This window comes from Eretmochelys imbricata, chromosome 1, assembly GCF_965152235.1.
Source record: "Eretmochelys imbricata isolate rEreImb1 chromosome 1, rEreImb1.hap1, whole genome shotgun sequence".
NCBI lineage: Eukaryota > Metazoa > Chordata > Testudines > Cheloniidae > Eretmochelys > Eretmochelys imbricata.
The window spans coordinates 187994343-188008011 of NC_135572.1; the positions used below are offsets into that span (position 1 = coordinate 187994343).

Consider the following 13669-nt stretch of genomic DNA (forward strand, 5'->3'; position numbering starts at 1 on the left):
ATACACAATTCAAATCAAGTTGGAGCTTTCCACACTGGTATAAGTTTCAGGTTACTTGCAGGGGCATGACTGTGCAAATGAGATGGATTTTTGGAGAGACTGCGCTGATGTCTGTGCTAAGCCTCTCCTCATACCAGGGGTAAGCTAGATCCTGCCAGGAGCCTGTGTAGGTTCAGACTGAGAGGAGTGTTTGTGCAGTTAATAAAAAAGTGCTGTCCCTTCTCTCTGGACAAACCTGCTTTCTGAGTCACTTGTTAAACATCGCAACTTGGGACCTGTAGTCTCTGTGAGCTGCACCTCCATTTGAAAGATTAGCAAGGCTGTGGGCCATGTTCAGAACTCTGAGCTGCCCTTCAGCCCCTGGTACCACACGTAGGATAGTGAGCTCAGTGAATGAATGAAGCAGGAAGCTGAGGCCTGTTCAAAAGATGAAAACTTAGTGATTAGCAGAGACAGGAAAGAAAACAAACGTTACAAGACCTTCTACTGTGGGGTTTCCAATGGAATACTTGTTAGGGCATCTCCAAGCATGTGGCTGCTCTTGGAGACATCTCCACCCCCACGCTGCTTTCTGTTGGGCCTTCTGCAGACACACAACACTGGAGGCTGCCTTCTGGTGCTTGAATGTAACTTCCTTGCTCTTCCTTTGTCACTCAAATGGCTGTCTTTATCTTCAGATACCAGCTAATAAACCAACCCGGAGGAAACCACCATGCTCCCTTCCCCTACACACCCAAAAGTTGGAGCTGGGCCACAGTGGGGAGCCGGTGAGTACCAATGCAATAAGGAAAGAGCTTCCTTTTTGCTGGGTCTTATTCCCTCTGATTCCCTAAAAGGCATGTGAACGTGGGCCTACCAGAGGGATCCTCTGATAGTGAAACATAAACGATAAGCTCTAAAGCAGAGAACACTTCCCCAGATCCATCCACAGAAATACCCCACACATACTCTGCTCCTTGCTGCCTCCTTACTGGTGCAGACACACGTACATGTTCCAGTTCTGCTTGTGAGGTTTCTCCTTCTGTGGCACCACATCTCCACAGGATGCACCTGATTTTCCCATACCAGCTCCATCCTCACATCTTAAGCTCTTTAGGGAAGGGACTGTCATATGTTGTTTATACAGCGAAATGGAGTCCAACCTGGTTGTGGCCTTTAGGCACTACTGCAACATAAATATTAAGTAATAATTTGCTCTTGGATTCTTCCCTCCTTCTAGATTCACAGTTGAAAGGGTGAATGAGTGTGTAATTTATCCAGTGCCAAACATTTCTCTTCAGATACGCTAGAGGAATAGTTCATAAAACACTTTACAAACATTAAAGCCTTGCAACCCTCTATGAGGTACGTCAGTTTTATCTCCATTTTACTGATGAGGAAACCGCACCACAGAGAGGCTAAATATCTTGCCCAAAGCCATGCAGTGGCACAGCCAAGACTAGAACTCTGGGATACTGACCCCTAGTCTTCAGCGACTAACCATTACACAATCCCTAATATGGATATACTAGTCAGAAGAGACAGAATCCCATTTTCTCTCAAAAGAGGGCACTGTTTGGGTGCTGGGAGGAGAAAGGGAGGATCATGTACAGGGCTTGGCTACCTTCTTTTGATGATCTTCCTCACAGCAGAGTGATATTACTCTGTACAGTGCTCTCCCCTTCCTCAGTCCTGTTTGATCTAATTCCTCTTTATCATAGACTTAATGGCTGGACTGCAGACGAGGTGAGAATAGTGGGAAAGGGAAGAACAGACTCCTTTGTAAAGATCCCGCCATAGGCTTCAGTGACAGATTCTTCACTTTCCTTCCTCTTCTTCCATCTCTCACTTCTCAGGATCAATCTGGACCGGTTCAGGCTTCAGAACTTTTCTTTTCTTCGTCTAGTTTATTTTGGTCTTTTCCTGTTTGTTTACAGAAGCAGTCTCCAAATGCTTGTCCCCTTCCCAGGGTCAAGGTGAAAAGCTCTCCCCTGATTGAAAAACTGCAGGTAGGTGCTGGATGCTTTCAACATGGCTGTTGTAACTCTCAGGGAATTAAATTGATTAGCCTTTTAACATGGCTCCTATATTTGTATCCCTGAGGATATGTCTACACAACAGCTAGGAAGGTACTTCCCAGCATGAGTAGAAAGACAAGTACTAGCTCTGTTTGAGCTAGAAAGCTAAAAATAGCAGTGTGGCCATAGTGGCACAGGCTGTGGCTTGAGCTAGCCACCCAAGTATGCACCCAGGGGGTTGGGTGGGATTGTACTGGGCAACTAGCCCAAGTCACCACCCATGCCAGTGTGACCACACTGCTATTTTTAGTACAGTAGGTCAAGCAGAGCTAGCACGTCTGTCTGCCCGAAGCACCCTCCCAGTTGAAGTGTAGACATACCCTAAAAGCTTCTCACGTTTCTTTTATATTTCCCAAGGAACTCAGCAGCTTACCCAGCATTTACTACTCCCCTGTATCTCTCAGTAGCTGGTTTATGCCAGTTAGGACAACTAACAATATGTGAGTCTCTTCACATAACGCCCTGCTAATGCCAGCTGGCACGCCTGGTATTGTGAGCTTCCTCCTAGCACTGCCCAAATAATAGCATCCTGTTCATGGCAGTGTTGTGCTCAAGTCAAGAACACTCAACTATCTGAACTAAATAGCACTGTTCAATGGGATTCCAGAAGTGGGAGCCCCATCACAAAGCATACCCAGTTATTTCAATGGTATTCTCTTGTTAAATTTAGTGATCATTTGAAGGGCCTGAGAGTGCCCACAGTGCCCACAGCTGCAAACTTCAGGTGCTATCTGGCAAACACAGAATGATTTAAAGTTCCTTGTTGTTATTGACTGCTCTGTTCACAGCCTCTCCTGTGCAAAGCTATGAGAGACATATTCACTTGGCTGGGACACTGGAAAATCCCTAATACTGCAGATGACACAGGAATGGTCCTGAGATCCAGCTGTTCGGGAAGGGCAATTGTCCATCCAGAAATTCTCCACATAGGATTGTTTGTTGACAATATCACCAGGAGAAACACAAAACCAGGAGCTATATCTCTTATGTCAGCTGGGAGGCTATCATGTTTGTTAAGGGGAAAGGCTCCCCCACGTGGTCACTGTGTGATCATATTACCATACAAAAAGACAAGGAGTACTTTTCGCACCTTAGAGACTAACAAATTTATTTGAGCATAAGCTTTCGTGAGCTACATCCGATGAAGTGAGCTGTAGCTCACAAAAGCTTATGCTCAAATAAATGTGTTAGTCTCTAAAGTGCCATAAGTACTCCTGTTCTTTTTGCGGATACAGACTAACACGACTGCAACTCTGAAACCTGTTATTACCATACAGTATGTTGTTTCAGTCCACTTCACCTCTGACAGGGGGAATTTGGGTGGCAGGTAGAATAACACCAAAAATCATGATATTAAATCTGAGGGGAGGTTTATTATAATGACTTCTTGTTTTTTTTTGTAGGCCAATCTGGCATTTGCTCCAGCTGCCCTGGTGCCAGGTACATCTCCAAAAAGCCCAGGTCTGAAAGTCATACCATCTCCCTTTAGCACTCCCCCTTCAACTCCCAGTAGCCCCGGCATCCAGTCCCATTCCAGTGAATCGGATGAGACACCAGTCAGTTTTGATCAACCACCAGAGGGCACTCACCTGAAGTTTTATAACAAGGTATAGTGTCTTCCAGGCCTTCTCCAACACAGGAAGCCAAAGCCAGTTTACTGCTTGGAGTGGAAGTGGAACAGTTGTCTTACCCTCCAATTAAGTCTTCACAGGGTGTGTTTGCAGCCAAATGAGGAGATCGCTGCATCTGTTTTGAAATTCCCTCTCACTGTGATCCATGGGACTCCCTCTTTTGCCTGCCTGCAAACAGAGTTCCATAGTCCAGATTCCAGCTGGCTTCAGGTGATGAAGTGGCATGACTCACCTGCTTCAACTCAACATGAGCTGGACTGATCACAGCTTTTCAAACAACATTATGTCAAAATTAATGACCAACGCTTAGTAGTGCAGTGCGTTAGTATATTAATACGGCAGCTTGCAAGTCCAATAAACCTTGGAATTCTGCAGTGTGTTCCATGCCCACCCCTTTAATACAGAGGCATAGCCCATGGAGAGCCAATCATACAACACTTAACCTAGATCTGAGCAGGACAGGCTGTATTGACTACTGGGAACTGTAGTCTCTGTAAACCACAATTCTGGATTAAAGAAGAAGGCAGCTGGTTAACTTCTCCAGTTTATGCAGTTAGGTGCAGTTCTTAGTTTGCAGGCTAGCTGCCAAAACAGCCTTCAACTGGGAGAAGTTGGGAGGCCCAAGACATACCAGAATAGCAGGGGCTTCTGCAGATTAGGACTCAGATGAATTGGCAACAATGGGGAGAGAATCTGGACTGCTTGATTTCACCATTGGTCCTCAGATTACTGAGAAGTAAAACTTCTCTATCCTTTCTCATCACCCCAGTGCCCAAAATAAAATGGCAGAGGTTTCCAAAGTAATTCCTCACTCATAATTAACTATATATTGAGTCTAGTGTCCTTGTAGTCAAACTTAATGTTTTCAGATTTGATAATGTAAATTGGAGAGAGAGCCACAGTTTAAATGGGGTAATGATCTCTCACTACTTATTCAAAGTGTCAATGAGAAGGAGAACCGATGTCTTGAGTCACCAGCTAAGCATCAAAGTCATTCACCCTAAGTTTCTGGGCTGACACTGTACACTGGTGTGGTTTATTTAAATTCTTCAATCTCAGCTTTACCTGTTCTTAGGTGCGGACACGGGGATCACTGAAGCGCAGACCCCCTTCCAGGAAATTCCGAAAGTCCCAGTCAGACTCCGGAGATGGTGAAGATTTAAGGGCGACTGGATCATCTCAAGAAAATGGGGTCAAAGAAGAGGATGGTGATGAGGTATTCGTGCCTAAGAGTCAGAAAGAGGAGTCACAGTCACTTGTGTGTGAAACAGGCAGTAAACTGATGCAGAAACAGATAGGATCCAATGAAAAGCCACCCTCAGGGAGAGGGTCCAGCAGGACAGAAAACAAAGAGGAGAGAGAAAAAGAAATAGAGGCAGTGAAACCACGCAAGAGCAGCACAGGAGATAAGGAGAAGCCGTGCCAGAGCCCTCCAGGGGAGGAAGAGAGGAAGTCATCCCAGAGCACGCCAGAGGAGAAGCCATGCCCAAGTACCATGGGAGATAAGGATAAGAAGTTGTGCCAGAACACCCCAGAGAATAAGGAAGGGAGCACCCTGGGGGAAAGGGAGGGTGGCAATGCCTCTGAACAGGAAAAAAGGAACAAAGAAAATAAAGAGGTGAAAAAGGAAGAAAACAGTGAGGGCAAAGACACACAGGAAACATCAGACACCCAGGAAAAGTCCCTGAAGATGGGGATGTCGCAGCCGGCAGCAGACACAGGAACTGCCAGTGAGCATCACAGTGTGCTGCCAATGCAAGAACCGGGCACAGAGTAAGTATGAAGCAGAGATGAGAGATGCCACCATGGTAATTACTCATGAAATACCAGAGGTTCTCACAAGCGTTTTGCCTTAAAAATAAAAAGGCACTTGTGCCAGAGTGTCAGTGTTACCATTTCCCTCTGGTGCTTGTTAAATCCCAGTACAAATCAACTTCAATATCAGAGCATCTAATACAGACAATTAAAAGGCTCAGCTCCCCAGGCTGGCATGACAGTGAAAGGGATGGTAGGTGAAAAAGAGAAAGAAATGCTGACCTTTGACACTTTGCTCAGCTGCCCAGTATTTTGAAAGTACATGTGGCAAAAAGCATTTTTCACCCTGAGACCATTTAGATTAAACTGTCTGATTAAAAGGGACATTTTCAAAGCTCTTGTTGGCACTGTCAGCCCTAATTGTGGTGCAAGCATACCAATTTCGTGGTCACCCACTGAACCACACAAACTTGTTCCTTCTAAATCAGAAAACACAGGCCTCTACCACTTGAGGTAAAGGAGAATTTCCACTAGCTATATTAGGGTTTACACTCATCGTACCTGGCCTTTAACCACTGGTGACCAACATAATCCCACACACCTAAACAGGTCTCCCATTCCATCCAAGAGGGCAGTGGTGTCACCTGCACACTAGCTATTACAGAGTTACATTGATGAAAAGTCACCCCAGCAACATGGGACCCTCTGCATTTCCCCCTGTCCTGCTTTCTTACTGACCTATCTGAGTTTGGAGGGCTCAAATCTGTGTCTTAAAGGGCATGTTGTAGGGAGAAAAGAACCAGAATGAATTTGGATAGGAAAGTTTAAAAACTGAAAAAAATTGATTCCCTGTCTTCAATCCAAGTCTGACCCAGCTTAGCTGGTGAGAACAGAGGAAATCAGTCTGGAGTGGTCTGGCTGCAGCTGTCTTTCAAATTTATAGCAGGAAAACCATAACCCAATTATAAAAGATGGCCAAAAAGACACTCAGATTCCAGACTTTCCTAGCGACTCCTATCAATATAAAATTGTAACATATGTTTATTTTTATAACTTTCCTTACTGTCTTCTATCATTCTTTCTCTCTCAAAATGCTGAACCCAATCAGGACACAGGAGACTTTAATGTGAAGAGAAGCCAAAGCGTCCAATTAAGGTGCAGCTACTGGAGGACTCTCCCTTGCAATAGAGCAGCAGAATATTAATAACATCAAAGATGTCCACTGCTCTTACCCATAACATTCTGTAGCAATGGGAAGGAGAGACTGGAATTAAGACTTTTTTTTTTTTTTTTTTTTGCTGCAGGGTTCAAAAAGGATGTACTGGCTGACTTTTCTTGGGGTATATTGAGCAACTTCATGGCTATGTCTGGAGACCTGATGCACAGTAGCTTGGGCATGACAAACACCACCATTTCTGGGCCCACTGTTCACCATTACAGCAGAGTTCCAAATTTTGTTTGCTCCCCCATGTTGGACTTTGATGCAGTTTATCAGTTTTGGACATATATAAGTTTTGCCTTTTTAAATAGCTTCCTTTGAAATAGTTTTCAAATGTAAGTAAATGAAGTTTTTAAAAGTAGGGAAAAATGATTTTCTCTCTACACATATATATGCTGTATGGCAGACAATGTGAATCCTAAATCTGGAGAAGATCATTTTAAAATGGTTTATACAGCATCTTTGATGAATATCTACTTGGACTAGTGTTGGGCTGGCAAATCTGTATATGAAACACCTAACAGCTAAAGATTATTTTTCTATAGGATTTTTTGTGTGTGGTTTTTTTTCGTGCTGGTGAGAAGTAGCAACTGAAGTACCATATCCACAGAACACTTACAGCATGGGAAGTAATAGTGCAAGCTTTCCTCATACTACTCCACCACTGTATTCAACTGTTACACTTGATCCTTGCAAGTAAGTCAGTTGTCATGACATCTTCAGTCTTTGGACTCTACTGAGACTGCCAACAAGTGGCCAGTTAGAATCACTTTTAATTTTTTTGTGAAATGGACACTTGTTTACTGCAAACTGGACTGAAATAACCTATACATTTCATGTAAGCTAGTGAACAGCCTATGTATGATTGAGTTTCACTTACTATGGCAGTGGTGGGCAACCTGTGGCCTGTTAGGGTAATCTGCTGGCAGGCCGCCAGACCATTTGTTTACATTTGCACAGCCACCCACAACTCCCAATGGCTGTGGTTCGCCTATTGCCTAGGCTAAATTTGAACTGGTGAACTATCATCCAATGAAAAAATTATTTTAAGGAGCCAGGTTCTCTCCTTAGAGTGGGGGTTCTCAAACTGGGGGTCGTGACCCCCTCAGAGGGTCGCAAGGTTATTACAAGGGGGTCACGAGCTGTCAGCCATGCACAGGGTTGGCAGCCCGAGCCCCGCCAGCCCAGCTCCATCCCCAACCCTGCTCCAGAATTTAAAAGAGTGTTAAATATAAAATCCTGTGTTTTTTAATTTATAAGGGGGGGTCCCACTCAGAGGCTTGCTGTATGAAGGAGTTTGCCAATATAAAAAGTTTGAGAACCACTGCCTTAGAGCATTTAGAAGGAGTGTTTGAAAGGACTGGATAACAGCAGAAGTACTCAGATACTATGGTGATGAGGCCATATAAGTGCTTGGAGCTGGCATTTAGGGTTCTGTTAAAACTTTCAAAGGACTAGCTGGCTCAGGGGACTAGTTGTGGTTGGGCTATGGAGCCATTTACCTCCAGATTGCATTAGCTATTGATTAGTCTACATGAAATGGGTTTGTGGGAGTATCACAATCCCATTCCTGATGGACAGGTGTCCACCTCACTAAAACCACCAGCACATTATCTGACACCGAACACCGCCCCGACCCGACAGTATCACTGAAGAAGCCAAAGTCTGAAATGGCCGTGGAGACTGAACTCCCTTTCATCTTTGAAGCAGTTGCACCAGGACAGGGGTTAGACACACTGGCAAGGCTGAGAGTGATGGAACCTGGCTCTGCTGCACCTGCTCTGTGGATGGAGATCTATGAGGCAGAGGGTCATTCTGTTCTGTGTTTGTACAGAGCCTACCACAATGGGATCCTAAACCATGACTGGAGCTCCTAGGCACTACAGCTATACAAATAAATAATATCCTATGTGTCACCTTTTACCCGTACTAGTCATAAAAAGACAAATGGATTTATGTTCTACTTAATGTGTCCTGCCTCCCATCCTCCCAGATGAAAGCACTAAGGTATTGTTCATTCAAAACCAGTGAAAAGTGATTGGTGTTGCCATTTGTACCTAGAAGAGGTTTCTCAGTATATGCAACTCTCACACCCTCTCTGAGCCATGTCAGCAAGTGTCATCACCTTTGAAATATGTTTTAATCGGCTTGCTTGGACTTGTATCCCAGGCCAGGCTGCAGGCATCACTATAACACTTCTTTTCTCAGCTGATGTATCTGGACGTGTGTGATTGTCCATTACTGTATATATGCGTGTGCATGTTTAGAGAATGTGTGTGCTGGTCAAGAGGGTGGAATTTGTCCCCCTCATCTTGAAAATATAATGGAAAAACAGAGGAAATAAAACAGTGGAGTTGAAAAGAAAAATAAGTGTTTCTTCCTGGGGAGCTGCAGAAGCCCAAACCAGGATGGGTAGAGCTGGTAGCAGCAGGCAGAATGAGGGTGGGATTACAACAAGTGGATAGTGTAGTGTTAAACCATCAAGTTTGAAATTTGTGGACTCCCTGGAGCTAGGTCCCAGTACTGATAGCTCTGACTTAACTATTCATCCTCTTAAAGTTCACTATGTGAAGGTCTTCAGGATGAGATCTTAAAAACACAAATCCTACCTGTGTAGCCATTAAAGATTCCATGGTATGAATAAAGGTTTTCCTTCAGACAAAATTTCCCCTCCACACCCACAGTGGTGTAGCAGGTATGATATCACTCTCTGCTTCCATGTGGCAGACGCTACTTAAAGGGGCTCTTTCTTCTGTTGTCTGTTTATAGGTCTGTTGTTATTCTATGGTAACAGACAGAGTCCTAGAAGGAGAGATGGGGAGCTGTTCAGTATTGGATTGAGGGAGTGTAGCCTTGCTGAGTGGGTGAAGAGAATTTACTCCATGAAGGACATCTTAGATCACGGGTGGACAAACTTTTTGGCCTGAAGGCCACATCTTGGTACGGAAATTGTATGGCAGGCCATGAATGCTCACAAAATTGGGGGTTGGGGTACAGGAGGGGGGTGAGGGCTCTGGGGAGGGGCCAGAAATGAGGAGTTCAGGGTGTGGGAGGGGGCTGGGGCAGGGGATTGGGGTGCAGGGTGTGTGTGATTGCTCCAGCTGGGGATGCGGGTCAGGGGTGGGGCTGGGCATGAAGGGTTTGGGGGCCAAGAGGATGCTTCGGGCCGGGACCGAGGGGTTCGAGGGCGGGAGGGGGATCAGTGCTGTGACAGGGAGTTGGGGTGCAAGAGAAGATCGGGGTGCAGGCTCCTGGAGGCGCTTACTTCAAGCAACTCCCAGAAGCAGCAGCATGTTCTCCCCTCCAGCTCCTACGCAGAGGCACAGCCAGGCAGCTCTGCGCGCTGGTTCCTGGCCAATGGGAGCTGCAAAGCCAGCGCTTGGGGCAGGGGCAGTGTGCGGAGCCCCCTGGCTGCCCCTATGCATAGGAGCCAGAGAGGACACATGCCACTGCTTCCGGGAACCATGTGGAGCCACACCACGCGTGGAGTGGGGCAAGCCCCAGACTCCACTTCCCCGGCAGGAGCTCGAGGGCTGGGTTAAAAGGTCTGACAGGCTGGACGCAGCCCACAGGCTGTAGTTTGCCCGACCTGTCTTAGATAAAAGACTCTCTGTGTGTGAAGAGAGGGGTGGAGAAAAGATATGCGTTAAAGCAGGCAATCTCCCCAGCTTTTCTGTGAGTAGGTCTGAGCTGCATACCTCCACATATCTCCTGTGTGGACCTGCTGGATGATATTTACTAGTTACACACAACCTACATTAAAAACTATTTTATATAAAAACACAAGGGGCCCTGGACTGTGCATTCAGACCCAGGGTAGCCACAGTGGCATCTCAAAATCTCTGGATAGAAGAGTACAGGACCAGATCCTAAAACTCTTAATGATTGGACAGGAAAACACCACAAGTAAGAAAATTCTATTATTTACGTAGCACCTCTGGCAGGCCTGGTGCATTACAGGTAAGTAGTGTAACAATACAAGCTTCCTGCCCAGATGAACTTCAAATTTAGAGAAACAAAACACAACAGCGTGGGGAAAGGAATGCAACATCAAAGCTAAGAGTTTGGGCAGCTGTGTTCAGCCGAGGTCTTCTGAGGTCTGTGGTTGTCTTCCGGCTTTAATGGTTTAAACTGGAACGGGAGCCAGATGAAAGGCCCAGGAGGTGAGGAAGGAGAGCAGCTATTGGTGGAAGAGTGATTTTTGGAAAGGCGTTGCCAGCAGTATTAACACCTAGTTCTTACCCAGCGCTTTTCAGCGGCAGATTTCCATGCGCCTCACAATCTTTTAACGTATTAGCCCCGTTTCACACAAGGGAAACCGGAGCACAGAGGGAGGCTACGTGAGCGGCCTGGCTCACCCAGACAGCCTGCGACGGTGCCAGGGGGCGGGGCTGGGCCTGACGTGGGCAGAGGCCCCGGGGCGGTGAATTGAACCTGGCCACGCCCCAGCCTAGGGAGCCCCGCCCCGCCCCCTCCGCGCGCGCCGGCCGGCCGAGTGGGACAGCGCCGCGCAGCTTAGCTCCCCCTCATCCCCCCAACTTCTTAGGTCTCAACGGGGCGGAATCAGGGCGGGAGGGGCCCGCTCTTCAGGGAAAGGGAGCGTGGGGAAAGGGAGCAACATCCGGGTAACTCGAGCGACCGTCTCCTGAAGCCCAGTGGGGAAGGGCGGGCCGGGCGAAACCATGGTTCCACGATGGGAGCAGGGGGAAGGACGGATCGTCCGGACCGCAGCGTGTGGGGGGGAGCAGAAGCGGGAAAGACCGCCCCCCCCTCCACTAGGGATGAGCTCGCCCTGCTCGAACCCAGCCGCCGTTGCAGGACAGTGTGTTACCTCAGAGTTTAGGGGGGTGAGGAGTCCCCGGGGGAAAGCGCAGAGTGGGATTTCCCACAGAGGGCTCGAGACCTACCATCAGGCGCCCTCCCCCACGGCAGGAATCGGAATAGTATCTGCCAGATGGGGGCGGCTGAGCGGGCTGACTGTGGGCGCTGGAAAGGCGATACCATCAGGCGGGGGGATCCTAGTGGGGAGCGGAATGGTATCTTCCAGCAGGGGCCGCCTATGGGCGGAACCATCCGGTAGCGGGGCGGGGGAGGGCCCACACTGGTAGTGGCTGGCGCGCTGCAGGGAGGAGGCGGGATAATAGTGAAAAGTCTGGCTGGGGAAAAAGGAACAGACAGCGGCTCGTTGGTCTAGGGGTATGATTCTCGCTTCGGGTGCGAGAGGTCCCGGGTTCAAATCCCGGACGAGCCCGCTTGGAAAGGGGGGGCGCGAGCCCTCCCGTTTTGTGGGTTTGATCCCTCAGTTCATTTTATTGCATTACCTGGACAGCGGGGCCCCGAGGGCAGTAAGGGAAGGAGCCCAAGGTGAAGTGGGTGGGAGGAGGGCAATGCAGGGGGGGGAGTAACTGGGGTGGGTGGGAGTTGCACAGGGGGAAGGGGTGCACAGGGGGGCAGTGGCTGGCCGGGCGTCCTGGGGGTGGGCAAAGTAGGGGATCGTGCAAGTGGAGACACAAAAATTGAACAGTGAGATCAGGCTGGGGAGGCAGGCAAAGAGAGATTGCTGTATTTTTTCCTTTGTAAATACGTGGGAGGTGTCCCCCCGTGACAAGGAGGGTTAGGGAGGGCACAGACCCATAGGAACGTGGGGAGGACAGGGTCATAGGGAGACGAAGTAGGGGGCACGGGAGGAGAGGGGAAATACACAGGCAGCAGCCGCTCTCCTCGTGCACCCCAAGATGTATTTCTTCCTGCCGCCTTCCCTCCCCCGCGGGCTCTCTACGTAGTCCCCCGCCCCGTAATGCTAGTCTCATTAAAGGGTTGAGCAATGTTATTAGAGGCCGAAGAAGAGGAGGATGTATGGGGGTACTTGCGGGAAAAGTGGGGCTAATAATAGTTCGTGTGGAGGAGGCGAGGGGACTCACGAAGCAGTGAGAATAAATGTAATATTCAAATTAATGCACTGTCAATACAGAAAGCAAGAGGGCCATGTTTTTCGTTGCAGCTATTTCCTCATTTCTTTTATCTTGATGTGTAAATGTACTTTCAATAAAAACAATGTAAAATGATCGTAGAACTGTTCAAGTGTTGGGAAGAGAAAAACAGGGCTCGTCCGGGATTTGAACCCGGGACCTCTCGCACCCTAAGCGAGAATCATACCCCTAGACCAACGAGCCCGCTGTATAAGCAACTTTCTAGCTACTGTAAAGGAAGCTAACGTTGGTTCAGTCCTATCCACGTGGATATTTCTGATTTAGCCAGTTGTTACGCTAGGTCTATTCTGCCCCCTATGTAGGTTCTGCCACCAAGGATCGTTCATTACCCCTTCATTTGTTATTAGAATTGTTATTAGACTCAAATTAATTAATTAGATAAACAATACTATTATTTGTAATAGAGATAATAATGCACATGTAACTGCACAGACTCTTTAATCAAGCCTGAGGGCCAGTGATATGATCCCTTTCCATCCTTCAGATCTGTAAGAGCTGCCTTCTCCTTGGGAAAAATTCACCCCGTGCAGTGACCCAGTACAAGATCTATAGACCATTTAAGAGCTCAAAATTAAGAAGGAATAAAAGCCCACAGAAAACAGGCTGTTATAACAATGTCAAGCAGCAAAGTCACCTTGTTTAATGATAGACAAATATTTAATTTAATAACTATGGTCCCAACCCTGCAATCTGAGCCACACAGATGGATCCCTCCAACTGTGAGGATCCTTACTGACTCCAGTGCAATGCTACATGGGCATAGGGGTGTCTGCTTTTATTCAAAAGTCTCTTGGGCATTATACACCTATCTGCCTGTTATATTTACAAAGAACCAATCACCATAGCATCCAGGTGCTGAAGTACAGTTATATAAGAGAATCAGGACTCAGAACAAAATTGGATCTGCTCCTACCGTCTTATGAGTCAGTCACTGTATTTGGATTTTTAAAAATTGTCTTAGCATTGTTATTATTGGTTGGCTTTGCAAAAGATAAGGTTTTGCAGCTCTAAAGGTGG

The 13669-nt window shown here is 47.2% G+C and overlaps 1 protein-coding gene and 2 non-coding genes across 4 annotated transcripts in view; 2 read left to right on the forward strand and 1 right to left on the reverse strand.

Annotated features, from left to right (window-relative positions):
- RCSD1 (RCSD domain containing 1) overlaps positions 1-9010 on the forward strand; it is a 46021-nt gene extending 37011 nt beyond the window's left edge. Inside the window, exons 3-7 of one of the 2 annotated variants that reach the window (XM_077820360.1) lie at positions 678-767; positions 1917-1988; positions 3461-3664; positions 4764-5461; positions 6748-9010. In XM_077820360.1, coding sequence (XP_077676486.1) covers positions 678-767; positions 1917-1988; positions 3461-3664; positions 4764-5461; positions 6748-6772 — 1089 coding nt within the window. In that variant the 3' untranslated portion in view covers positions 6773-9010. The other variant, XM_077820369.1, reaches the window with a different exon arrangement.
- Positions 9011-11841: 2831 nt separating this feature from the next.
- TRNAP-CGG (transfer RNA proline (anticodon CGG)) lies at positions 11842-11913 on the forward strand. Its single transcript has one exon. It is a non-coding gene; the product is annotated as a tRNA-Pro (tRNA).
- An 850-nt stretch (positions 11914-12763) lies between these two features.
- On the reverse strand, positions 12764-12835 carry TRNAP-AGG (transfer RNA proline (anticodon AGG)). Its single transcript has one exon. It is a non-coding gene; the product is annotated as a tRNA-Pro (tRNA).
- Between the last annotated feature and the right edge of the window lie 834 nt (positions 12836-13669).